Below are 26,499 nucleotides of genomic sequence, written 5' to 3' on the forward strand. Positions count from 1 at the left end.
GTGCAAACTCCACATAGTCGCCTGAGGCGGGAATTGAACCCGGGTCTCAGGCGCTGTGAGGCAGCAGTGCTAACCACTGTGTCACCGTGCTGCCCACACCACTGTGCCACCGTGCCGCCCACACCACTGGAGGGTTTGAATTATAAGGAGAGGCTGGAATGGCTGGGATTTTTTTTTCCCCAGAATATAGGACGTTGAGGGGTGACCTTACAGAGGTTTATGAAATCATGAGGGGGATGGATAAAGTGAACAGCAAAGGTCTTTTCCGAGGGTAGGAGAATTCAAACTAGAGAGTTAGGGTTTAAGGTGAGAGGGATTTAAAAGGGATTGGAGGGGCAACTTTTTCACATAGGTGCATAAATGGATCGACCTGCCAGAGGAAGTGATAGTTGCAGGTACAGTTTCAATGTTTAAAAGACAATTAGACATATACAGGAATAGGACTTGTTTAGAGGGATGTGGGCCAAACACTGGCAAATGGAACTAATTTAGTTTGGGAATCCTGGTTAGCATGGATGAGTTGGAGTGAAGGGTATGAATCTATCACCTCATATAAAGTGCAGAAGGACAGAAATTTTCAAGGATTATCAAGCAGGCAGAGGCGAGCAATAGAGAAGAATAAAGCCATTCAGGAAATTAAGCCATGGAGGAGAAATTTTAAGCAGTGATGTTACAAGTCTGTATGCCCAAGTCAGCTTGCACAGTCCCGGAGCGGCACGGTGACTCAGTGCTTAGCACTGCTGCCTCACAGCACCAAGGACCCGGGTTTGATTCCAGCCTTGGACGACTGTCTGTATGGAGTTTGCACATTCTCCTCTTGTCTGTGTGGGTTTCCTCTGAATCCTCCAGTTTCCTCCCACAATTCAAAGGTGTACAAGTTAGGTGGATTGGCCGAGTTAAAGTGGCCCAGTGTTCAGGGATATATAGGTTAGGTGCATGAGTTGGGGTAAATATGGGGGAATGTGTCTGGGTGGGAGACTGTTTGGAGGGTCGGTGTAGACTTGTTGGGCCAAAGAGTTATTTCCACAATGTAGGGATTCTAATTCAGTCCATTCAGTGAATAGGACATGGAGTGAGAATTTTATATAAGCTCAAGTCTGCGGAGCTAGAAAAGTGAGAGAGCATTGAAATGTTTGAGTGTGGTGGTTTTGAAATACAGGGAAAGACTATGAGTTGGGAATGTTGTTCAGATTAATGTTCTGCTGTGATCTTATACTCATCTTAAGGGACCCAGTATCCTTGTAGCTTGAAACAGATTAGGTGGTTTCATGCTCAAAGAAATCAATTCATCCTGAAGTAAATACATTAATGGTTTACTATGTTGTTCTGTCTCAATCAGTTTATAATGCCATTGCAAATAAGGCAAACAGGAATCAGAATTTGGGCAGAATGCATGTGCCACTTGTGTGGGATATAGATATTCAGGTTCACCACTGCTTTGGAGTGATCACTGTAGTAATTTCAAAATTTAATTTTTGAAAATAAATTTTTTCACTATTAGCAAAAATGCATCACTGCTTTTTAATATGTACCAAAGAAACCAGAATATTATAAATGAAAGCTAAAGTTAGGATGGTTCGATTGTTCCATACTTGGCACAGAAACTGTGGTTCACATATGAGTTCCCAATTGGAAATTGCAAATCTGATTACATCATCTGAGAGTATTACTGTCTACAGTTGTGCTGTGGTCTGTCTTGTGCTTGTAGAGGAGATATTATAAAGAACAGATACTCTAGGTACAGCTGTACGCTGCTGGTGATTAACACAGAAAGCAAAGAATAATAAGTTTCAAGTATTATTCATTGTCCAAAATTGTCCCAAACGGTTAGATAGAGGTCTACATGATCTTGCTACATTGCACAGCAAAATCATTATTTCACTTCTCTCCAAAACTTAAAATAGGGAGCATTCAATTCTGTCGATACCTCATGATGAACTTTGGAAGACCAGGCTTCACGTATATTGTGGCTCATATATATTCTGTTTCTACATGAATTTGCTCTGAAATTCCTGACATGAACTAAAGTTTTAATGGTTTTAGTGTCATTGAATAAGTGCCTGTCTTTGCATCATGAATAGGTACATCATTTCCTGTGATAGGATTTGTTTTCACCCAGCTCTGAAATTGATTACCCTGTATTGTCTTCCAATTCAGTGTGAAATGTTTGTTTCTTGTGCACAACACATTAAATTTGCTGAACTATTTATAATTTATAAATTAAATGTTGCACCAGAAGGAAGAAAGTTTTCAGTTATACATACTGTAGGATTTTGTAATTTGATTTTTATTTAAATGAGCAGAAAATCTTTTCTCTCACAGAATTACGTATGTACACTATATCTAAAATATTAAGAGCTGATTCATTTGAAATTTTCAAAACAGATATTGCTAAATTTTGGTTAGAAATGGTCATGGATTAAAGACTGGTGAATTGAGTTGAGGTATAGATGAGCGACGGTCTAATTGAGTGGCAGAAGTGCTGGTTTTCCTACTACTGTTTCTATTTAATCCTTCCATCGATATTTAGCTGTATGATGTGGAAGCAGGCTGATCCCATTGTGAAGGGCAGTGACCACATCTGCAGCAAGTGTTGGTTCCCGGAAGAACTCCGGATCAGAACTGATGATCTGGAATCTGGGCTTCAAACTCTGCGGCACATCCGGTAGGGGGAGAGTTACCTGAACGCTTTGTTTCAGGAGGCAGTCACACCCAGTAGATTAAGTAATTCAAATTCAGTAAGTGTTCGGGGCAATAGGGTGTGGCGGTAAGTGAGGCATATAGGGGGATTCTGCGTTTAGGAGTGCAGGAGCCTCAGCTTGCTCAACAGGTATGAGATTCTTGCTCCCTGAATGGATGAGGGAAAGAGCTGTGGACAGGATGAACCAGCTGACCACGGCACCATGGTGTAGAAGGTCATTCAAGACGGGGGGAGCAAAAAGACAAGTAGTTGTTATAGGGGATTCTATAATTAGGGGGATAGATAGTAACCTATGCAAGCCAGACCGGGAATCCGCATGGTGTGTTGCCTGCTTGGTGCCAGGGTGCAGGACATCTCAGACGGGCTTGAAATGATATTGGAGCAAGAGGGGGAGGTTCCAGTTGTTGTGATCCACGTTGGGACTAACAACATAGGCAAAGCTAGGGTGGAGGACCTGTTTGGGGATTATCAAGCACTAAGAAGGAAATTGAAGTACAGGTCCTCAAGGGTCATAATCTCCAAATTATTGTCCGAGCCATATGCCAATTGACATAGGGTTAAGAAAGTTAGGGAAGTAAACACGTGGCTAAGAGATTGGTGTAGGAAAGAGGGATTTCATTTCATGGGGCATTGGCATCAGTTTTGGAACCGGCGGATCTGTACTGTTGGGACAGTTTCCATCTGACCCGATCTGGAACCAGTGTTCTAGCGAAAAGGATAAATCGGGTGGTCAGTAGGACTTTAAACCTCTGAGTCGAGGGAAAGGGAAAGGAACAGGAACAGGAAGTATGGAGTTAAATGGAAAGATAAGCAATAGGATACCATGTCTGCAGGTGGGTTTAAGCTCGAGGCAGACTAGGAATGCAACAAAAAGGAAGGATAACTTAGGACATCTTATGATTTCCAATATCTCTAATAATGATCAGAAAGTTAGCATTAAGGCACTTTACCTGAATGCTCGTAGTATTCGTAACAAAGTAGATAAATTAACAGCACAAATCATCGTGAATGAATATGATGCGGTAGGCATCCCAGAGACGTGTTGCAGCAGGTTCAGGACTGGCATCCAAGGATTTACAACGTATTGATAAGACAGGGAGGTGCGCAGAAGGAGCATGGTTGCCTTGTTTTTTAAGAATGAAATTAAATCTATGGCACTGAATGACTTAGGGTCAGATGATGTGTAGTCTCTGTCTGGGTGGAGTTGAGGAACCACAAAGGCAAAAAAATTCATAATGGGAGTTATGTACAGAAGTCCCAGCAGTGGTGAGGACCAGGGGTGCAAGATGTACCAGGAAATAGACAGGGCACATCAGAAAGGCAAGGTCACGTTGATCATGGGGGACTTCAATATGCAGATGGACTGGGTAAATAATGTTGCCGGTTTATCCAAAGAAAGGGAATTCATGGAATGCTTACAGGATGGCTTTTTGGAAAAGCTTGTGATGGAGCCCACAGGGAGAAGGCTATTTTGGACTTAGTGATATGAAATGAGGAGAAAGTGAGGACTGCAGATGCTGGAGGTCAGAGTCGAGAGTGTGGTGCTGGAAAAGCACTGCAGGTCAGGCAACATCCGAGGAGCAGGAGAATCGGCATTTCGGGCATAAGCCCTTCATCAGGAATGAGGCTTGTGGATCGGGACTGAGAGATAAATAGGGAGGGGGGGGGGAGGGGTAGGTAATTGGGAAAGAGATAGGTGGACGAAGGTGAGGATTTGGGGAATACAGTGAGAGAGGGACTCCTCACTTTCTCCTAGTTGATTGCAACCTTATTGCGAAGCCTCTTCCAAGGATGCCTACCTTGAAGAAGTTCTCCTCCTCCTCTCTCTACAAAGATTTCAGTGAGTCCGTCTCCGCCCCGACCCACAAGTCTCATTCCTGATGAAGGACTTATGCCCGAAACGTCAATTCGCCTGCTCCTCGGTTGCTGCCTGACCTACTGTGCTTTTTCAGCACCATGCTCTCTGCTGTGTAATGAGCCAGACTTTATAAAAGATCTTAAAGTAAGGGAACAACTAGGAGGCAGTGATCATAATATGGTAGAGTTCAGTCTGCAGTTTGAAAGAGAGAAGGTGAAATCAGATGTAATGGTGTTACTGTTAAATAAAGGTAATTATAGGAGCATGAGAGAGGAACTGACGAAATTCAACTGAAAGCAGAGCCTATTGGGGGAGACGGTAGAACAAAAATGGCAGGAATTTTCTGGGTGTAATTGAGGACACAGTACAGAGGTTCATCCCAAAGAAAAGAAAGATTATCCGGGAGGGTGGGGATTAGCGGCCGGCTGATGAAGGAAGTCAGGAAATGTATCAAAGAAAAAAGAGCCTATAAAGTGAACAAGAGCACTGAGAAATCAGAAGATTGGGAAGGCTACAAAAACAAACAGAAGATAACAAAGAGAGACACAAGGAAGGAGAGGATCAAATATGAAGGTCGGCTAGCCAGTAATATTAGAAATTATAGTAAACGTTTCTTTCAATTTATCAGAAACTAACGAGATACAAAAGAGACATTGGGCCACTCCAAAGTGATGTTGGAAGGCTAGTGATGGGAGATAAAGAAATAGCTGAAGAACTTAACAAGCACTTCGCCTCTGTCTTCATAGTGGAAGACTTGCGTAATATCCCAACAATTAAGGAGAGTTGGGGGCAGAGTTGAGTGTGGTAGCCATTACAAAAGAGAAAGTGCTAGAAAAGCTAAAAGGTCTAAAATTGATAAATCACCTGGCCCCGATGGGCTACATCCTAGAGTTCTGAGGGAGGTGGCTGAGGTAATGGCGAAGGTGTTGGTTGTGACCTTTCAACAGTCACTGGAGTCCGGGAAAGTCCCAGATGATTGGAAGATCGCTGTTGTAACCCCCTTTTTCAAGAAAGGATTAAGACACAAGATGGAAAATTATAGGCCGATTAGCCTAACCTCTGTTGTTAGTAAAATCCTAGAATCTATCGTTAAGGATGAGATTTCTAAATTCTTGGAAGTGCAGGGTCGGATTAGAACAAGTCAGCATGGATTTAGTAAGGGGAGGTTATGCCTGACAAACCTGTTAGAATTCTTTGAAGAGACAACAAGTACGTTATACCAGGGAAACCCAGTGAATGTTATCTATCTAGACTTCCAAAAGGCCTTTGATAAGGTGCCTCACAGGAGGCTGTTGAGTAAGGAGAGGGCCCACGGTGTTCAAGGTGAGCATGGATTGAGATTGGCTGTCTGACAGAAGGCAGAGAGTTGGGATAAAAGGTTCTTTTTTGGAATGACAGCCGATGACAAGCGGTGTCCCGCAGGGTTCAGTGTTGGGGCCATAGCTGTTCACGTTATATATTAATGATCTGGATGAAGGGACTGGGGGCATTCTGGCGAAGTTTGCCGATGGTACGAAGTTAGGCGGACAGGCAGGTAGTACTGAGGAGGTGGGGAGGCTGCAGGAAGATTTAGACAGTTTAGGAGAGTGGTTCAGGAAATGGCTCATGAAATTCAACGTGAGCAAATGTGAGGTCTTGCACTTTGGAAAAAAGAATACAGGCGTGGACTATTTTCTAAATGGTGAGAAAATTCCTACAACCGAAGAACAAAGGGATTTGGGAGTGCTAGTCCAGGATTCTCTAAAGGTTAACTTGCAGTTTGAGTCTGTGATTAAGTAAGCGACTGCAATGTTGTAATTTATCTCAAGAGGGTTGGAATATAAAAGCAGCAATGTGCTTCTGAGACTTTATAAAGCTCTGGTTAGGCTCCATTTAGAATATTGTGTTCAATTTTGGGCCCCACACCTCAGGAAGGGCATACTGGCACTGGAGCGTGTCCAGCAGAGATTCACACGTATGATCTCTGGAATGGTAGGCCTAACATACAATGAACGGCTGAGGATCCTGCGATTGTCTTCATTAGAGTTTAGAAGGTTGAGGAGAGATCTAATAGAAACTTGCAAGATGATGCATGGCTTAGAAAGGGTGAACGTTGGGAATTTGTTTCCATTAGGCGGGGAGACTGGAACCCATGGACACAGCCTTAGAATTAGAGGGGGTCACTTTACAACGGAAATGAGAGACATTTCTTCAGCCAAAGAGTTGTAGGCCTGTGAAATTCATTGCCACGGAGTGCATTAGAGGCCAGGACGTTATGTCTTCAAGGCAGAGATGAATAAATTCTTGATCTTGCACAGAATTAAGGGCTACAGGGAGAGTGCAGGTAAGTGGTGTTGAAATGCCCATCAGCCATGATTAAATGGTGGAGGGGACTGGATGGGCTGAATGGCCTTACTTCCACTCCTATGTTTTATGATTTTGTATACCTTCTCAGATTCCTAGATACCTCTAAAATACATTTTGAATTGATGGCTTATGATTGGGAATGCACTATCTGAAATGTGGCAGAAACCGATTCATTCATAACTTTCAATGTGGAACTGAATACACAATTGGAAAGTAGCGATTCGCATAGCTATAAGGAAAGATCAAGGAAATGGAACCAATTGGGTAAGTTATTCAAAAAGCCAATGCAGCAGTAAAAACTGAATGGTCTTTCTTTACTTTCAAATTCTATGAAATGTTTTTAAAGCAATCTCCTGATTTCAAATATATAAATAAAGGTTTAATACTTGATAAAAAGGAAAAAGTAATGAAGGGATTTGTGAACAAAGTTGCCACAAAGGATTCCTGTGCTGATTTTTTTGTGCAATTTACATTAATTTTAATACCTTCACTAGATACCCTTGAATTCTTGTTGATTGTTGAATTTATGTATGATAATGATAAAATAGAGACGACTGTTAAAACATTTTGGCTTGCATTCATCAAGACAAATGCAAGTGTGCCAAATTTCAAAGCTTCTGGAATTGTGTTCTAGAGCACAATCTTGATTGCCAAAAATAAGAAACCTGTTACAAACTCATAGAGTATCTTCTTCCAAGTCCCATTAGAACAAACGTCTTCACTACCTTGGCTCCTTCAGGAAAAAGTAGTTTTTTTGTGTAATTATTGACAGTGTTAGAATTGAAGCCTCTCCATGTTGATCAACTCATGATGAGTAGTCTCAATCATATGTGGTCTGGCTTGTTCTTAAATCCTTATTGTTAGTAGAGAAACCTGACTGGGTAGGCTTAAGCAAAGTAGCCATCCTGGTTAATGTCTGCAAACCTGACCAAGGTAGGCAAGCAGGATTGAACACTGAAAGGGGCTTAACTCAAAAGACCGTCCTTTATAGTTTGTTGCTTGTCCCTTGCAAGCCTTTGGTGAGAAGTTATTAGATGTGTACATTCTCCCAATTTGTGATGAAAAGTCAATGACCTGATGGCACGTGAATTGATGAGTGTTGCAGCTCTCTTCATATTTCAAATGTGAACTCTGTCAGCAGTACAATCTCTTTTGTTTGGTGTGTACAACTCTGAGATTCATCCATGACAGCGATTTCCAGAACTTGAAGTCAATGCATCAGCACCCTTATCGGCATGCACAGAACCTTGGTGTGGCTGTCCAACCATAAAGTTGAGAGGAGCAGATGTGTAAGAAGCAGTACAGCTGTGGTGCCAGAAGTGCTACATTGCTCAGTGGAGTGAAGTGACAGACATTTTTTGGACATGTGGCATCTGCTGGCATCAATCCTATGTGGCAATCTGACAATACTAGTTAGGAGTATGGAGCATTGAATATACAGTGGAACCCACCATGGGTACTTGCAGCGGTGAAGCCAGTTTCTCTGATGTGCCAAAAGGTGTGACCTCAGACCAGATGGCCTTTGTTACCATCCAGAGGGAAAGAGCTTCCCATTTCTAGTGGATAGCCTTCAGCAGCACCTCTAGGATTTGCTAAAGGAAGGCTCCACTTTTTCCTGGTCTCTGAGGAGTGAGTTTGAATGATGCTACTGGGCTGCAGGGAGGGAAGTACTTAATGGGTATCTTTTAAAAATACCACCCAGAAATTAGGTCCTATTAGCAGATCTCCCTACCTTCCACTACTTAATCTAAAACTTAGTGTAAAAAGTATAAAATTTCACCAAACTATAGTATACCCATCTGCAGATGATGTTTCATCTCCAAAATGCAAAAATTCTCATCATGGTGCTAATTAGTTTATGTGGAATTCTCAAGAAGGAGGTTGACTGCATTCATTGCCTAAGGGAAAAATGTTAGTTTCAGCTCAGGCTGTCTGTGGTCTAATACATGTTAATTTCATGAAACTCATAAACCAATGTGATCAGGTGATGCCTGTGGCTATTTTAAGTCGGAGTTTTGGTTCATTTTCTTAAACACATTTCAGTCTTTTAAAGTTTCAACCGCTAAATCAGACAATGGAATACAAAGATAATGGTCCACACTTTATATCATTGGGGCGCTTCTAATTACGGATGCATTTTCTCTTACATTTTGCCACTTAACAATTTGCCAATTATAACTACCTTCAAAAGTCTTACAGGTTAGTTGCTCCCCCATTTACACGGTTTTAATCAGTGATTATTGTTTTCCATGCCGTGATCTTTGAAATTTCCATTGTCAATTGAAAGGTATTTTGACTGGAATTTTCAACACTCTTAGTTGGTAGAAAGTGCTATAAAACGTAAAGTGCCTTTGGCCAAACCAGGTTGATGACCTTATACTTTTGGAATTGTGTGTGTAATCTGCCTAATGCACATCAGATGAGTTTGTAATATCTGATTACAGCCTAAATCTTAAACAAATAATATGGGGAAGGGTGAACCTTTTATGATTTGATAATAGATTTATGGCAATATTTTACTAAAATACCAAAACTGTTTAATGAAAAAACAGTGAGCGGTCCTTTGCTATACAATTTCATTACAATTTGCACAATCTCAAAACTGCATGTCCTTTATTCTGTGGACATTGATGATTCAATGGGGAAGGTGTGCAAAAAAGGATGTGACTTGGTTGTGTGATAAATATGCAACTGCTGCAAACTTCTATGATTAATTGAAGTTAATTCTTGAAATGGGAACTTTGGAGCACATTTCCTTTTAGAAAGGATATACTGATGATCAATGCTTTCTCCAAGTTGCATAGCAGCCTGATCTCACACAGATTTGGCCCCTTTAAGTTAATACTTGCTCATCCAATGCAATAATGATTAAAGGGTTCATATAAGGTCACCAGTACAGAATACGAAAGGAATAGAGGTGACATTGCTAATAATGAGGAATAAACAGAAAATAAAAATATTAATATCGGAATAAGGTAAATGAACTTGTGGCGTGGATAAAAAATTGGCAGGTATAATGTGGTGGGCATCACTGAGATGTGGCTGCAAGTGAATAAGGAGTGGGAGCTAAATAGTCAAGGATATACATCCTATCGAAAAGATAGGCAGGTGGGCAGAGAGGTTAGGGTTGCCTTATTAGTAAGAAATGGAATTAAATCAATAGTAATAAAGAAAGTAGGATCAGATGGTGTAGAATCTGTATGGGTAGAATTTAAGAACTGCAAAGGTTAAGAAAAATCATAGTTGGAGTTAAGTACAGGCCTCCAAATAGTAGTCAGGAGCTAGGGCACAAGATAAACCAGCAGATAGAAAAGATGAGTAGGAAAGGCAAAGTTACAGTGATCATAGGGGATATCAATATGCAAGTGGGCTGGGAAAATCAGGTTGATAGTGGATTGCAAGAAAATGAATTTGTGAGGTGGCTTTTTGGAGCCCCCTAGGGAACAGACAAACTGAATTTAGTGTTGTGCAATGAGGCAGACTTGACAACGGAGCTTAAGGTGAAGGAATCCTTAGGAGGCAGTTATCATAACATGATTGAATTTACTCTGCAATTTAAGAGGGAGACGATTAGAATCTGAGGTAATGATATTAAAGCTGAATAAAGGCAACTACAAAGGATGGAGGGGGAGCTGGGCAGCTTGACTGGGAAAGGAGCCTAACAGGAAAGACAGTGGAACAGCAATGGCAGGAGTTTCTGGGAGTAATTCAAGAAACACAGCAAGGATTCATCCCAAGGACAAAGAAGCATGGTACAGGGAAGATGAGACAACCATGGCTGACTAGGGAAATCAGGGATAGCATGAAAGCAAAAGAGAAGGCAGGTAATGTGGCGAATAACAGTGGGGAACCAGATGATTAGGAAGCTTACAAAGACCAACAAAAGGCAACAAAATAAGAAATGAGGGAGAAGATTAAGCTAAGCTAGTCAGTAATATTAAGAAAGACTGGAAGTTTCTTGAGATATTGAAAAGGCAAAAGAAAGGCAATAGTGGACATTGGGCCACTGGAAAATGATACTGGAGAGATAGTAGTGAGGAACAAAGAAATGGCAGAGGAGCTGAATAACTACTGCACATCAGTCTTCATGGTGGAAGACACAAGTAATATCCCAAAAATTCAAGGGAGTGAGGTCCAGAGCTGAGTGTGGTGGCCATCACTAAGGAGAAGGTGCGAAAAAACTGATTGGCCTGAAGGTGGATAAATCACCTGGACCATCCGTCTACTATTCAGAGTCCACTTGCCAACCAGTTTAAAATGTTCATATTGAGGTAAAAGTGGTAGGTGCGAGAGGTAAAAGTGATGCGTGTATCAACTTTTTTTATATTGTGTGGTTTAGATATGACATTGACTTGTGGCTGAAGTAGGTCGCATGCTAATTTTGTCAGAAGAGGAAGAATAGTGTCAACATTGTGATAAACTTAAAAATCACAAAACACCAGGTTATAGTCCAACAGGTTTATTTGGAAGTACAGGCATTTGGAGTGGAGCTCCTTCGTCAGGTAGCTAGTGAGGCAGGATCATAGGACACAGAATTTATAGGTAAAATATCAAAGTGTCGCACAACTGATGCGATGTGTTGGACAAATATGGATTGCTGTTAAGTCTTTCGTCACTTAGAATGGGTTGCAGGTTTTGTTTCATTAATATGTAAATCCCAGAACTACTTTTAAGTCACATTCCCAAGATACTTAAGGTTTTATTAAAAAAAAGGTACCATTTCAGCTCAGACAATGCATTAAAGTTATGAGGTTAGAGTTGGTCTGTGTTCAAACCTTGAGTCAGACTGGTTCTATTTCCAAAGTAGGAATTTTTAAAATGTCACATGGCCCGACTGCAGACTGTGTGCTTTTTGAACAAATTTTAGCCCCATTAGTTACCTGACGAAGGACCTGCACTCCAAAAGCTTGTATTTCCAAATAAACCCGTTGGACTATAACCTAGCGTTGTGTGATTTTTAACTTTGTCCACCCACAGAATGGACAGGATCATTGCTTATCTTGTGAAGAGAATCATATCATCCACCACTAATATTTTAAGGAAAGAAACATTTGATGGAAAAAGTTCACTGAAGAAAATGGAACTGAAGAAACCACCCTGAGAGAGAGAATGCTTCAGACCTGACTGTAACTCTGATTTATTTGTTCCTGGCTTTTTTGATAGGATGCTGGGCAACAGAACTTTGCTGCATTTGTCTAACCTTGCTTATTTAAAAAAGGAATGTGCCTCAATTAGCCCACCACGATATTTCCAGAGCAGTTAGGGATGGGAAAGAAATGCTGACCTACTGTATTGCTGAGTTAAAAAATGAGAAAAATAGCAGTTCCAGCAGATGCATTTCCTTAATTATGTATTTTTGAAATAGCAGTTCTTTGGTCATATTTGTGAACTAAACCTTTGCTGCCAAGAGTTTTGATGAAGCTGTGACATGTTGCTTGATCATTTAATGTATTTTGATATCCTTTGCCAAATTGATGAAGTACAAAAAAAAATGAATAATGAAACCATCCTCATTTGTATGACAAACTGTGGATCCCTATGCTACCCAAATTTTCTTTCCCACTTTGAAGATTTGAAAATGCAGATTTCATGTCTGAATTACTCATAGTTGGAAGAAAATATGAAAATACTGTCAGTTTTAAATATTGAATATTTATAATGTAAAAGCAACGATTCCTGACAGGATTCTGAAATTGTTTTATTTTCATCAAATAAATTTTCACCATCTCTTGTTTTACCCAATGTCTCAGCAACAACTTGCATTTGTGTCATGCTTTTAATGTTGCAAAGAATAGCAAAATGCTTCATGGAAATGTTTACAAATAAAGTTTGGTACTGAGTATTGAATAACTATTCAGACAAGTTAGCAAAAGATTGACTAATGAAATAGGTTTTAAGGAACATCTTAAAAGATGAAGAGGAGAAGGGAGGGAAGGCCAGAACCTAGGTCCCAGACAGCTGAGAAGAGGAGGCTCGCTTGGGGCTACAATACTATAGTCTAGTTCAGAAGTGGAAAAACAACAGCATGTGAGCTGAGGTTAAGTGGAGCTGAGCAATCTTATGTTGGTAGGATAATGTAGCCTTGGTGATTGAGAGGTATTGGGGTCATAACCTCAGTTCAGGGTCATATAGAATGCCATGGTGACAATCATTTTGGTACATCCTGTAATCAGCTGAGGAGAGGGATGGATTCAGAGATTGGGGAACAGATCAGGTCACCTTATTAACCGCGAAAATTTCTTCTCGTCCATTAGTAGATGTTGGGCAAACAGGAAGACAAATTGGCAATAGTGGTGAGGTCTCAGAGCTTCCCACAATGTTTTAGAGATGATTAATTACTTTTGAGGTGCAAATACTTATTAAATGATGCCTTTCACATTGTATTCAAAAAGTGTTGCATTAAATTGATTTATTATTTGGGTTTTTACAGAAGTTATGCAGGAAATGGTTCAACTAATTCATGCACAAAGCAACGGGGACTCAGTAGTCAGCACTGCTGCTTCACAGCACCAGGGACCCAGGTTTGATTCCATCCTCTGGTGACTATGTGGAGTTTGCACATTCTCCCCATGTCTGCATCTGTTTCCTCCCACAGTCCAAAGATGTGCAGTTTAGCGATGCTAACTTGTCCATAGTGTGCAGGCGAAATGAATTAGCCATGGGAAATGCAGGATTACAGGGCTAGGTTAAGGAGGTGGGTCTGGGTGGGATGCTCTTCAGACGGTTAGTGCGGACTCTATGATTCTATCAATGCACAGTTCAACACTTGATAGTGTTGAGTATCAGTTAAGTGCTAGATTACTAGATTAGATTACATTACAGCGTGGAAACAGGCCCACAAGGCCAACAAGTCCACACCGACCCGCCGAAGCACAACCCACCCATGCCCCTACATTTACCCCTTACCTAACACTACGGGCAATTTAGCATGGCCAATTCACCTGACCTGCACATCTTTGGACTGTGGGAGGAAACCGGAACACCCGGAGGAAACTCACACAGACAGGGGAGAACGTACAAACTCGACACAGTCAGTCGCCTGAGGCGGGAATTGAACCCGGGTCTCTGGCGCTGTGAGGCAGCAGTGCTAACCACTGTGCCACCGTGTCGCCCACGGTGTCAAAGACATTTTTCATGACCACATCAATAGACTGATGGGACCAGGTTCAGCATCTATTCTGAAGGTTGACAATTCCATATTGTCAAATGTAAATTCAATGCTGCATTGAAGTGTCTGCCTAATTTACATGTTTAAGTCTTGAAATGAGACTTGAATCTGTAATTTTACGACTGTGAGACACGAAGGCATCAACATTGTAGGAGTGTGGGAATCATGGTAGGCAAGAATGTAAATGCCCAGTTCATTTGTATTTTGAAGGAGAATGTTGGTCAGGACACCAAGAGCACTTTTTGTTGATGGTACTATAATAGGTTTTTCAACATCCAGCTGATGATGCAGCAGATCATGCAAATATCTCAGCTGAAGGAATAAACTCATGACAAAGCAGCATTTTGCATTAGATGCATATTCAGCTTATTTACTTCAGCATTAGGTGGAATTTTTTTTTAGTATCTTGCCATTCAAAAATTGGATACCATGGTCTGGATTTGACTAAGGTAGAAAGAAGGGATCTCTCCATTTGTGAGAGAAGATTCCGCTAAAGGCTCTCCACAAAAATTTGGAGGTATACTTCCATTTTAACAGTTCTTTCACAGCATAGAACCGTCAGAGCAATGCAAATCACTCCCCCTTTTCACAGCAGTCAGTTACTGTATTCTGAAATTTGAAGATCCTGACAGCCACTTTGATAGCTGCTGTAAACCCAGAAGTACGTTGGTCCATAGCGAGTATAGAAATAACTGGAATAATTTCTAAAGGACAGAAATAATCTCCACTTGGAAAGGCAAAAATTAACCAATGAATGGCTTTTTGTGGGAAAACATGGCTAACAAATTTTATTGAATTTCTTGAGGTGACTAGGTGTGTAGATGAGAGTCGTGCAGTTCATGTGGGTCTGAGTGGACTTCAGTGAGGCTTTTAACAAGGTCTCACAAAGAAGACTGGTAAGAGCCTATGGAAACCTGGGCAATTTGGTGAATTAGATCCAATTGGCTTGGTCACAGAAAGCAGAGGATGATGGCCGAAAGGGTGTTTTTGTGGTTGGCACCCTGCATCCAGTGACATAACAGAGTTCAGTGCTGGTTCTGTTGGATATATGCATTAATGATCTCGATGTGAATGTATGAGGTATAATCCATATGTTTGCAAATAATATGAAAATTAGTGTTGTGCTAAAAAGTGAGGAAGAAAGTCATAAACTACAGGATGATATAGATGGGCTGGTCAGATAAGCTAAGAAATAGCAAATGGAATTAGTCATGAAAAGTGTGAAGTCATACATTTTGAAAGAACTAACAAGGCAAGGTTTAATTGGAGGACCTTAGGAAGAGAATTTGAGGGACCTTGATGTCAGATTGGGTCTGACAGCAGTGGATGTTGGTGGGGTGGGGTGGGGGTGTGTTCAGGTCAGGGTCTGGAGGGTTAAATGGCTTGTGCTGGTGTTTTTAGGTGTGTGAGAGGCTATTTGATCGTTATCCAGAAGTTTAACTATGTATTTAATATTCAAACATTTCCTGAATAACCATTTTACTTAATCTCATCAAAACCCTCCAAAGGATCTAATTTGAATAAGACTTTGTGAGTTACAAACTTACAAACATAGAGGTATGAAAGATTGTTAAGAGTGACGTAGGATGCTCTCCTTCCATCTTGGATAGCATGTATCTGTTACGCAGCATTGCCTAAACAAATTAATTGGTCTTTTATTCGTTTTTATGGATTCTTGCTGATGCAAAAAGTTGGTAGCACAGGAGTGCCACTGACTGAGGTATAATGACACTAGATATGACCAAATTGATAAAGAACATATTTCCCAAATAAATAGAATGCTTCAGTCATCAGTAATCAAAGAGAAAACTTAGTAAACATCTGGTTACAAAGTTCTGAGTCAATCTGGCTTGCTTCCATTAGATTAGTTGTGTTCCATCTGGATAGATGTGAAAGAACCCATGGCACAATTCCAAAATGACCAGAGAAAAGTGTGTTATGAACAGCATTTGTCCCTCAGCCATTACTAGCAAACTCAAGCTGGTTTTTTAACTGAAGCAAAAACAGAAAATGCTGGAGGAATTTGACTGGTCTGGCAACATCTGTTGTGAACAAAACAGTGAACATTGTGAGTTCCAAAGGATCACTGGACTTGAAATGGTAACTTTGTTTCGCTGTGTACAGATGTTGCCAGACCTGCTGAGTTTCTCCACCACTTTCTCTTTTTGTTTCTGAGTTCCAGCACCTGTAGTTCTTTGTTTTACTTTACTGGCCATTTATCTAAGTTTCTCTTTATGAAATCTTGTTATATCCCAAATTTGCTGTTAGGCTTGCTTACAAAAACAGCAGTATCTAAATTTCAAATTTAACTCATCATTTGTCAGTATTTTTGAGATATCCTAAGGAACAGGTTCATTTTTATTTCTAACCACAGTTGCTCACCTCAGTTCTGTTCAAATCCTGCACACTTGCTGAAATCGATTGGATAAATTACTGCATTAACTCCTGAAAGATTGATAAAAGTGTTAAGAGTGCTCTGAATTTTTTAAGGCCCTTTGTCAACATCAGGTTTCTGCACAAAGGACAGTTTATCTACAAATGGAACGGCTAGGATCTATAACTGATCTTCCATTGATGTTGATGCTTGGGTAATTCTGCCTCTATCTTTAAAACACAGGGTTGTGTTGCACTTTTTCTACCCACATCTGATGTTGGTTTAGCCATGAGTTAGTGGGATTGCTAGCGGTTTGTGTCTTTTACGCATACAGATTCCAATGTCCTGTTATTTGAAATGAATGTGTATATTTTTTTTTCTACAGCTTACTGACTCAGACTGTTGGACTACTATATGTTGGCAATTATGAACGTCCTTTTGCACAGATGAAGGTAAGTGATAAAGAAGTTGTTTGAAATTTTTTTGTCTATTGATTATAATGATGTATGAAATTCCACAAGCTTGCATTATCCTATTGAAATTCATGTGGAGTAAATTGAACCCAAAGTAGAGTGACATTTCACATTAATCATGAAAGGATTTTTGTCCAGATACTAAACAAAAGAATTTCATAAGATGACCTTAAACAAACGTCATTGTTTATGAAGATGTTGTGGTCCATATTGAAACATGCCAGTTGTGACAAGTTCCTCCTCACATTGGTCTTAAATAATCTGCCCCTTATCTTAAGGTCATGTCCCAGTTTTAACCCTTGAACTGGGAGAACCATCCTTTCTCAATCCACCTTGCCACACCCTGTAAAACTGTTGCTAGTTCACTCCTCATCGAAAATTTAAGGAATACAGACCCAGTCTCTCTCCTCAATATCTCCTCATCAGACAATCCCACATCCCAGTAATTAATCTGGTGAACCTCTGTTGCATTTCCCGTCATGGCAAGTATTCCCTACCTTATATACAAGGACCAAACTACCGTGTGTGAGATCTCAAGAGGCTATATATAACGGCTCAAGAAATGTTTACTCTTGCACTCAATCCCCTTGCATTGAAAGCCAACATACTATTTGATTTCCTGCGTGCTTACTGTTGTTGTGTGCTAACTTTTAGTGACTCATCAACAAAGACATCCAGGTCACTTTGGATACCCACACTTCCCAACTTCTCACCATTTAAGAAATATTCTTCCTTTCTGTTTTATATCAAACTAAATAACTTCACACTTATAAACGCATAGAGTTACACAGCATGAAAACAGATCCTTTGGTCCAACTTGTCCATGCCACCCAGATATCCTAAACTAATCTAGTCCCATTTACCAGCACTAGGCCCATATCCGTCAAAATCCTTTCTATTCATATACCCACACAGATACCTTTTAAATGTTGTAATTGTACCAGCCTCCACCACTTCCTCTGGCAGTTCATTCCATACATGAATCACCCTCTGCATGAAAAACTTGCCCCTCAGCTTCCTTTTAAATCTTTCACCTCTCACCTTAAACCTGTGCCTTCTCGTTTTGGATTTCCCTACCCTGGGAAAAAGACCTGTCATCTTTTCCCTGCCCCTCGTGGTTTTATATACCTCTATAAAGTCACCCCTCAACCTCTGACACTACAGGGGGGAAAAGCCCCAGCCTATTCAGCTTCTTCCTGTAGCTCAAACCCTCCAACCCTGGCAACATCTTTATAAATCTTTTCTGAACCCTTTCAAGTTGAACAACATCTTTTCTGTAGTAGGAAGACCAGAAATGAATGTAATATTCTAAAAGCAGCCTCACTAATGTCCTGTACAACCACCACATCTTACCCAACTCCTATACTAACTGACCAATGAAAGCAAGTGTGGCAACACCACCTTCACCATTCTGTCTACCTGCAACTCCACTTTCAAGGAACTGTACACCTGCACTTCTAGGTTTCTATACAGCAACACTCTTCAGGCCTTTACCATTAACTGTGTAAGTTCTGCCCTGGTTTGCCTTACCAAAACGCAAGACCTCACGCTTATTCACATTACAATCTATCTGCAGTATTACACCTATCTAAGTCCTCTTAAAGCCTCCTGGCAGCCTCCTCACAAAGCTGTAAGATGTAGAGTAGAAGTAAACCGTTGAGTATGTCCCACTATTCAGTGAGATCATGGATGATTGAATAATCCTCAACTCCATATTCCTGCCTTTTCCCCATAATCCTAGACTCCCTAACTGATTCAAGATTGTGATAGACACATTTTTAATGTACTTAACGAACCAGCCTCTACAGCCCTTTGCAGTTAGGAATGCTACAGATTCACTGACACTGAGAGAAGAAATTCCTTGCAATATGTCTTGACACGCATAAAGTTGGATAAAACCCCAGGAGTACCCTAGAACTCTGGGAAGCTCGGGAAGTGATTGCAGGGCTCCTTGCTGAGATATTTGTATCATCGATAGTCACAGGTGAGGTGCTGGAAGACTGGAGGTTGGCTAATGTATTACCACTAATCAAGAAAGGTGGTAAGGACAAGCCAGGGAACTATAGACCAGTGAACTTGACGTCGGTGGTGGGCAAGTAGTTGGAGGGAATCCTGAGGGAAAGGATTTACATGTATTTGGAAAGGCAAGGACTGATTAGGGAGAGTCAACATGGCTTTGTGCATGGGATATTATATCACACAAACTTGATTGAGTTTATTGTGAATGTAACAAAGAGGATTGATGAGGGCAGAGCAGTGGACATGATCAAATGGACTTCAGTAAGGTGTTTGGCAAGATTCCCCAGGGGATACTGGTGAGCAAGGTTAGATCTCTTGGAATACAGAGAGAACTAGCCATTTGGATGCAGAACTGGCTTCAAGGTAGAAGACAGAGAGGATGGTGGTGGAGGGGTGTTTTTCAGACTGAGGCCTGTGACCAGTGGAATGTAACAAGGATCGGCGCTGGATCCACTACTTTTTGTCATTTTTATATAAATGGTTTGGATGTGAACATAGGAGGTATAGGTAGTAAGTTTGCAGATGACACCAAAATTAGAGGTGTACTGGACAGCTAAACAGTCTACCTCCGAGTACAATGGGATCTTGATCAGATGGGCCAATGGGCTAAAGAGTGGCAGATGGGGTTTAATTTAGATACATATGAGGAGCTGCATTTTGGGAAGGCAAATCTTAGCAGAACTTATACCCTTAATGGTAAGGTCTCAGGGAGTGTTGCTGAACAAAGAGACCTTGGAGTGCAGGTTCATAGTTCCTTGAAAGTTGTGCCGCAGGTAGACAGGATAGTGAAGAAGATGTTTGGTATGCTTTCCTTTATCGGTCAGAGTATTGAGTACAGGAGTTGGGAGGTTATCTTGCGGCTGTACAGGGCATTGGTTAGGCCAATTCTGGAATATTGTGTGCAGTTCTGGTCTCGTTCCTATCGTAATTCTGTTTCCTTCCTTGTTACCTGCTGAACTTTCTCTCAAGCCCCATGCTTACCACTGTTTATGGCATTGAGATCCTTTTGATCTAATTCAACTTCTTCATTAACCAGTTAATTTATTTCTTCCTTATACCTTGGAGAAATGTATGTCTACATAGTCAGCTTGTCCGTCATGTTTTCCTAATTTCCCTTCTTCAGATTTAGGATCTCAGTTTCAAAATTAACTAGATCACATGCAAACTGAATACAAAATTCTTTTATATAGTGGTCATTATGTCCCAAAAGCTCTTTGACAGTAAAACTATTAATAAGGTCTTATTAAGCAATACTAAATTTAGCAGTGGAATGGGGCACATAGTAGATGTAAAATTGGGAGCAAGGTTCAGTCAGATATAGAAGAGATACTAGGACAGTCCAGCAGATGGAGAAGACATGCGCATGATAAGGTACGTGAAAGATACGCCAAAGTGTATCTATTGTGGGATTGTGTTCAAATAATGACCAAAACCTTGATGAGACTGCTTTTCTGTTGAGTGGGAAGATCACTGGTTAATGTGTTGGTAAGATGAAGGACTTATTAATGAATTTTTCGAATAGACCCTAGCATCATTTTGTATATATTGCTACATTGCTCTGTGTGTTAACACAGGACTCATCAGGAAAAGTGAACCTCTTTTCTTATACTTCATTTTATTGAAATTATCTGTGAACTAGATATTTCAGCACTAAACTCCCATATGAATGAAGTAAAGTTCAACAAAGAGACATGTTGTTGAAACTTTTTGAGTTGTAGACATCAGGCCTGATGCAAGAATGCCAACTTTGAAAGGGAGAAAAGACTTGTATTGCAGGAGAAAAGGTTGTTGATTGTTGGCAAATCAACTCTGATTAATTGAGGTATTGCTCTGAAGAATGCTCTGGGCATTTTTACTTGGAGAGGACAGATCACTGTGTAAGAATGTGTATTGCATCTGCGAAATGTAAGTAAACCATATTACATGCCTAACTGATAATCTTGTGTTAGTTGTTAATGTAATTCATGGTATCCTTGACTGTTTATCAAATGCAGTCCAATTGGGAAAGTTCAGCTGGTGATAGACATCATGTTTTGAGTTTTGCAAACACAGAGTAATTGAGTATGAACAGTATTCTGCTTATTGTAAATAGCCAAAGGGATGTGATGTTTGATGCAGTGTTTCTGTTATTGGAACGTAGAGCCCACTTGTGTCACGTCATTTTGACACTAAACTTCATACAGCCCATTTCATTTGGTAGTCACAGCATCTTTTTTGCGTGTTGGCAGCATCCTGTTAATGGAAAATACCACTTGTTTTGTAACACAGACAGTTTAACCAGCTGACTTTATCTGTTCCTCAATTGCTTATAGTTTGTGGTAGCAGTATCCTATTTTGATATGAAAGAGATTTTACTTCTTTTAAAACATGAAAAATATTGTGTTTCTGTTAAAACATGCAAGTGTAAGTTATTATATAATGGTGCTGATTTAATAGGATTCCTTAAACCTTTGGGTGGATCAAGTGCCATTACAAGTTTCTGTTTTCTGGCTAACTGGGAACATTCTCAGTCCCCTCTCTACTTATTCCTGCCTTCATTAGATTAGATTCCCTACAGTGTGGAAGCAGGCCCTTCGGCCCAACAAGTCCACACCGACTCTGAACAATACACCTCACACTATGGGCAATTTAGAAGGTCAATTCACCTGACCTGCACATCTTTGGACTGTGGGAGAAAACCGGAGCACCCGGAGGAAATCCACGCAGACACTGGGAGAATGTGCAAACGCCACACAGACAAGTCACCCAAGGTTGGAATTGACCCTGGAACCCTGGTGCTGTGAGACAGCAGTGCTAACCACTGAGCTACCGTGCCGCCAACTGCCATTATTATTGACAGTTTAAAAATCATATTAGAATGTCATGTTGTTAATACATAATGTTTACATATTAAATGTTGCAATGTCAGACATGACATTCTCACGTTTGACTTTCATAGTTCCCCATTCATGTCCAAGTCCAGAGCTTGAGTATAAAAAGCGAGGCTGACACTAGTACAGTTCTTAAGGAGCATTGCACTATTGGAGATATTTTTCATCTAAGACATTAGACGCAAGTCTCATCCTTCTTTTCTGGTGGATGTAAAATATTCTTTGGCATTACTTAGAAGTAAAGGCGGTGTGTTGTTCTTGATGTTCTGATCAATATTTATTTCTCAATCAATATCACAGAAAACAAACTGTCTTCTCATTACCACATTTCTGTTCATGAAAGTTCACAGTGCACTTTGTTTTAATATTTTGAAACTACATAGTTGGCTTTGCATCACTTTGAGATATCTGATCATGAAAAGTGTAATGTAAATGCAGTTTTTTCTTTCTTTCACAAATGAAAGTGTTTGAAAAAATTATAATTGTGTATGTTCACAGTTCAATGATACAGAGCATCCAAGCTCCATAATTCCTCACAATTAGGCTCTATAATGAAGCATGCAAGATAAATAAACTGGAATCATGGCTGTCAGGAAAAATATATGTTGAAACCAGAAAGATAATTAAGATTTGAGCAAGAGAAAAGCACAGTGATAAAATATTATAATGATATATGCCAAAAAAATATAAAGATGAATGGTGACCTAGAGGTGTGCGTCAGTATTATGAGCGACTGGCTGGCTAACTAATGGTTCAAGTAAGAAATGTAAGAAAACTGGCAAATTTGTCATGACCTATGTGATGAACTCAATCCTGTCAATAAAACAGTGTTAAGTGACTACAGAGGTTAATGTAATCAGCATCAATAATCAGACATGAACAGTATGGCAGTGATTAAGGAGTTACATGAAGGGTAAGTACTGGATTTAAATCAGATATCATGATAAGTCTGCAAGACGAAATTGAATATAATGCATAATGGTCTGTGGTGTAACTCTGGAAAGGACACATCCTGACACTCAACATCACAGCTCATTGAAGATTAATAGTTTGCAACCATGATGGTCTACAAAATCTGCTTTCTGACTTGTATATGCTGTTCAATTTCAAAAGACAACAGTTACCTTGAAATAATGTTAGAAGAAAGCATCAGTCCCAACTAAAATTGTTTAATGATCTTTGAATACTTTTGCATTCTTCAGATACGAGCTAAAATAATTACCCTTGACGAGCTTTCAATTATTACAGTGAAGCAGTAGCTCTGGCTTTATGTTTTCTCACAAAAATGCAAATCTATTGCCAAAAGTGGGACCGTAGCTGCACTTTTCCCTCCCTGAACTGAGGATGCTACTGCCAGCTTCGATATTGCTTATTACTTAGCTATCTAACATTAATTTAGTACCGGTAAAGAGACAGGAATTAGGATCTTGCTTTTTTTAATAGATTATTATTACTTGATCTGTTTATCAATTAGAATATTAATTTTTAATATAGTTTTTAAAATCTTAAACCCAATGGTAAAATGATTGCATATTTGTTCACATTTTTAATATTTTGTAAGCTTGGAAAGCAGTCTGTGTCCATTGAAAAGAACTGATGAAGGTTGATCTAATTGAGATCTTGAAACTAATGAAAGGTTGTGATTGAATTTGTCTTCTCACAGAGGGTTGAGAGTCTTCAGAACTCTCTTCCGCAAAAGGCAGTTGAAGCAGAGTCTTAGAATATTTTTGAGGCAGAAATAGATAGCTTCTTGATAAACAAAGGGGTGAAAGGTTATTGGGGGTAAACAGAAAAGTTGAATAATCAGATAAGACCTTTATCTTGTTGACAGGAGGATCGGCTCTAGGATCTGAATGACTTATTCCAGTTTCTATTCTATATGTTCATAGAATAGGTTTGGAGAAACTTTCTAGTCTTGGGTAAAGCAAAACTAGAGTAAATCAATGTAAGATGGTCACCAAAAAATTAAATGGAGAATTCAGAAGAAAGTATTGTTTTGTGTTCTATACAGACAAATCATACTTTACATAAGTACATCAGGGTAATAGCACAAAATGCAGAATATAGTCTTACAGATACAGAGAACTATGTCTTGTTATTGTGGTGATGCCATCAGCAATTGTGTAAACGGAGTTAGAGCAGAATTTGGCCACACAGTCACGAGTGTATAAGGAGTATAGTAAGCAGCTAAGTATGCAGCCTTGTAGGGCACCGATGTTGAGGATTATTGTGGCGGAGGTGTTGCCTTTACTGTTTGCAGAAGTGGCAGAATAATGTTTGCAATGTTAGAGTTGGATGAGGAAAGATGTCAGGAAGCTTGTGAGGACCACAAGTGTTTAAAGCAAATAACCTGTTCCTTCATTTTGTATTCCATGTAATTCTGAATAGTTTAACATTTAATTGAACGTGAAGCTAATCTGACACCAGTTAACACCTATCTCATCACCCATGACCATTGTGCTAACATGATCACGTCTACATGCAAATTTTGTATTCTTTCAAGTGTAGCGCCTTCATAATTAAAACTCATTTTGAACATACAACTGGAGGAGAAAGATTGTACTTTTGAAATAGCATTCTGAAACCAGTAGGGAAAATATAATCAGTTATTTCAAGGTAAACCCCAGTCTTTGATCTAAATTTCACTTGGGTGACCATGCTGTGATATTTAATTAACATTGAATTTTATAGTTAATTAACTTGGACCCAGGTTACCAAACACACTTACAAACAACAAAGCACTAGAGAAAAGCACCTGTTCTGCAATGAATTACCATGGGAAATGATGTGGCCGATTTTTCCACATTTTTGCAAGTGAAAACTTGAATGGGACAGGAGCAATGCCTAATGAACAGAAATAAACTGTAAATGCTAGAAATCAGAAATAACACAGAAATTGCGGGAATGCATCGATCCATTAGCATGTGTCAAGCAAAAATCACATTCTCATTTAGGCTGAACTCTTTTTGATTCCCGTAATCAAAACATGTATAGTTTTTGCTAAAATCATGCAAAGCTTCATAATTTTGTGCTGGATTCTTGAGTGAGAAAACAATTTGTTGGAATCTCCAAAGGGAGTTTTACAGTTTCCATTTTAGCAATATATAGTATGAAAAGTACCAAACAACAAACTTCTCTTTTTAAGCCAGTTTCTTATTTTTTCTTAAAAGATTGAAAATCCACTACAATATGTAAGCGTTTTAGAAACTATTTGAGGAGGTTAGTACTCTTTCTCTGAATAATTTATTACGAATGAGGAAGTAGGAAACTTTACTCACACTTGTAGTTCTCAAACAAAATGATAACTTGGTCTAGTTTCCATTCCTTTGAAGGCTGGCTGACCCATTGCACACCTTTACTCTGAATACTTTGTATAGTTTTTATTAAAGCTCTAACTTGAAAATTTGAGTTTAGTAATTGTAAATTTATTTGGTAAAATATGAGAGGAGCATGCTTATTTTAAAATGCAAGAACTGCATTTTAGAACTGCAAGAAACTACAGTAATTGTACCATTGCACTAAGATTTCAAATTAACAACTTTTATATATTACAATTCACAACTACAAGACATTGCAATGTGTTTTGCTCTTAAGACAAACACTTTATCACGCAATGTAGGGCCAAATTACGGCTCTGAGGCAATTAATGGTAAAGTCTGCAAATGGAAATTTTCCCTTAAAAGGCTGAGAAACAGTGATATGTTTTGCAATTAAAGCCATCAATCAATCAAATTATTAGCCTGTAAACTCATAATTTGGAATTTTGTTTGAATTTAGGTCTTGGCTACTTTCAATATTGGATGATCTAGAAACTGTTACCATATTTCAGACATCCGTATGTGCTGTTATGTGACCTCAATATTGAACCCTTCACTGAATTTTCCTCATTTTAAACTGGATTTAACCATAATTTGTAAAAATTTGTTTTCACAACAGAGATGCAGCACTTGAGAGCACTGATATGTAGTGTCAGTGAGTTTTAATTTTCCCAATTTATTGAGTTCCATATTTCAGCCATGAAATGAGTGAGTCATCAAGTAAATTGTTGAACTGCTATGTTGTGTGTTACAGATGGTATTAGCCTGGAGAGAAAATCATTTCCTTTTTACTTTAAAAATCTGAACAAAGATAGAATTAGTGTTTGTTATGAATATGGTATAGGGCTCCAGTGTGTGTTTCCATGTGTCTAGAGTTGCTTTCTAAAAATTCAAGATTGCAATATGAAAGCAAACTGATTTAATTCCACTTATACGTGGTTATAGCATTTTGATTGATTCCTTTAACCTCATGAATATAAAAAAATTGTTGTTCACCTGATTAATTCCATTTTGCATTCACTGATTGCACTAAGCATCCTTAAGGTTAGGATCAAATGATGTCTGAACTTTGAATCAATTTGATTCCTTGGTAGCACTTCACTGAGGATTTTAGCATCAATCCAGTTGTTCAGTCAATTAAGGGATGAGAGATGGCTTTATAGTGTCACTTAAATGGATCACTCAAGAAAGAGTGTAGCCCATTTCAGACCTTGTGGCACTCTTCAAAGAACGCAGCAGGATTCTGGTAAAAATGTATCCCTCAACCAATACCACCACTAACAGATTAGTTGGTCATCATTCATTTATTGTTTTTGAGATCTTGTTTTATGCAAATTGGCTGCTGTGTTTGTCTTCAACACAGTAATTGCACA

General features: G+C 39.5%; 1 protein-coding gene across 4 annotated transcripts in view; it reads left to right on the forward strand.

Moving 5' to 3' along the window:
* Positions 1-26,499, forward strand: part of rngtt (RNA guanylyltransferase and 5'-phosphatase) — a 419,390-nt gene that overhangs the window by 335,326 nt on the left and 57,565 nt on the right. For all 4 annotated transcript variants that reach the window (XM_043686797.2, XM_087982269.1, XM_087982267.1 and 1 more), the window contains one exon: positions 16,833-16,899. In XM_043686797.2, coding sequence (XP_043542732.1) covers positions 16,833-16,899 — 67 coding nt within the window. The remainder of the gene's footprint in view (positions 1-16,832; positions 16,900-26,499) is intronic.

This window comes from Chiloscyllium plagiosum, unplaced genomic scaffold (genome assembly GCF_037043375.1).
Source record: "Chiloscyllium plagiosum isolate Xiang-an unplaced genomic scaffold, Cpla_swu_hap1 HiC_scaffold_3, whole genome shotgun sequence".
Taxonomy (NCBI): domain Eukaryota; kingdom Metazoa; phylum Chordata; class Chondrichthyes; order Orectolobiformes; family Hemiscylliidae; genus Chiloscyllium; species Chiloscyllium plagiosum.